The following is a 1085-nucleotide window of genomic DNA, read 5'->3' as shown; positions in this document are numbered from 1 at the left end:
CCTGGATGGAGGCAGGGCCCTGGCAACCCCCCAGCCCATGGGGGAGCCCCTGACCCCCAGGCTGGGCAGCAGTGCTGGGCATGGGGCTCCCCCAGCCCCGCAGCGCCTCACCTGGAGATGAGCTCTCGGCAGGAGCTGGTCAGCGCCGGGGTCTCGCTCTTCACCATGCAGGTGAGAGCCGACACCACGCCGGCAGCCAGCAGCTTCTGCACCCGCCGCCGCACAAAGTCCGGCTTGTCCTGGTCCAGAGGGACGGGCCTGTCAGGGCCGGTGCGAGGCCTGCCATGCCCCAAGACACCCCCAGCACCCACCTGCTCCAGGCTCCCTCCACCCATGGCCCGTCCCGCACCACCCGGGCCTTGGCCCTGGCTCCCACCCCCAGGGCCGGCTCTGCCCCCTCACCTTGGGGTGCTGCTGCGGGACGTGCTGCTTGGCGTACTTGGCCAGCTCCAGCATCTGGGGATCCGGCTCCTCGTGGTCGTAGCTGTTGCTGCAGTTCACCAGCGTGGAGGCCACGGCGAAGAGCACGCTCCGGTCCTCCGACTGCGGGAACAGCAGGCAGCGCTCAGTGAACGGCCATTGCTGACCGGAGCAGCCCTGGGCGCCACAGGGACCCGCTGCAGGCAGCGGCCCCTGCACCACCACCCACTCCAGCCCATTTGCCCCCAGTTAGGTATGCAGCCTCCTACCACAGCACAGCCCCTGCCCTCTTCCCCATGCCCCCCAGCACCTTGGCCAGCTGGAACATGGCCTGCAAAGCAGCCTTGTCCTCCACAAACTCCTCCTTGACATCAGCGTCGAAGGTGAGGTAGGCCAGCCCCTCGGCCGCCCAGCGCCGCGTGCCTGCGTCCATCGCCTCATTGCACAGCCACCTGCGCAGGGGCAGCCGTGAGCCCGCACTCGTGGCACCCGCCGCCCGCTGCCTGGCCCCGCTGCCAGGCGCCCCCGCCCCCAGGCACGCACTTGCGGCACTGCTTGGCCAGCTTCAGGGTGGAGCCTTCGGCAAACTGCTTCATGCTGAAGTCGGTGCCGCCGGCAGAGCCCAGCTTGCAGAGCCCCTGGGGAGAGCGGTGCATCAGGGCCTG

The 1085-nt window shown here is 70.0% G+C and overlaps 1 protein-coding gene across 1 annotated transcript in view; it reads right to left on the bottom strand.

The window, feature by feature from the left end:
* The window catches only part of UNC45A (unc-45 myosin chaperone A), a 15657-nt gene that overhangs the window by 10648 nt on the left and 3924 nt on the right, over positions 1 to 1085 (bottom strand). The window contains exons 8-11 of the mRNA XM_025212486.1: positions 964 to 1058; positions 731 to 872; positions 403 to 543; positions 112 to 239 (exon numbers count right to left, since the gene is read on the bottom strand). Of these exons, the coding sequence (XP_025068271.1) occupies positions 112 to 239; positions 403 to 543; positions 731 to 872; positions 964 to 1058 (506 nt within the window). The remainder of the gene's footprint in view (positions 1 to 111; positions 240 to 402; positions 544 to 730; positions 873 to 963; positions 1059 to 1085) is intronic.

Source organism: Alligator sinensis, unplaced genomic scaffold (assembly GCF_000455745.1).
Source record: "Alligator sinensis unplaced genomic scaffold, ASM45574v1 scaffold407_1, whole genome shotgun sequence".
Lineage (NCBI taxonomy): Eukaryota > Metazoa > Chordata > Crocodylia > Alligatoridae > Alligator > Alligator sinensis.
The sequence above is the reverse complement of the archived record's forward strand: the minus strand, read 5'-3'. Positions and strand labels throughout refer to the sequence as shown.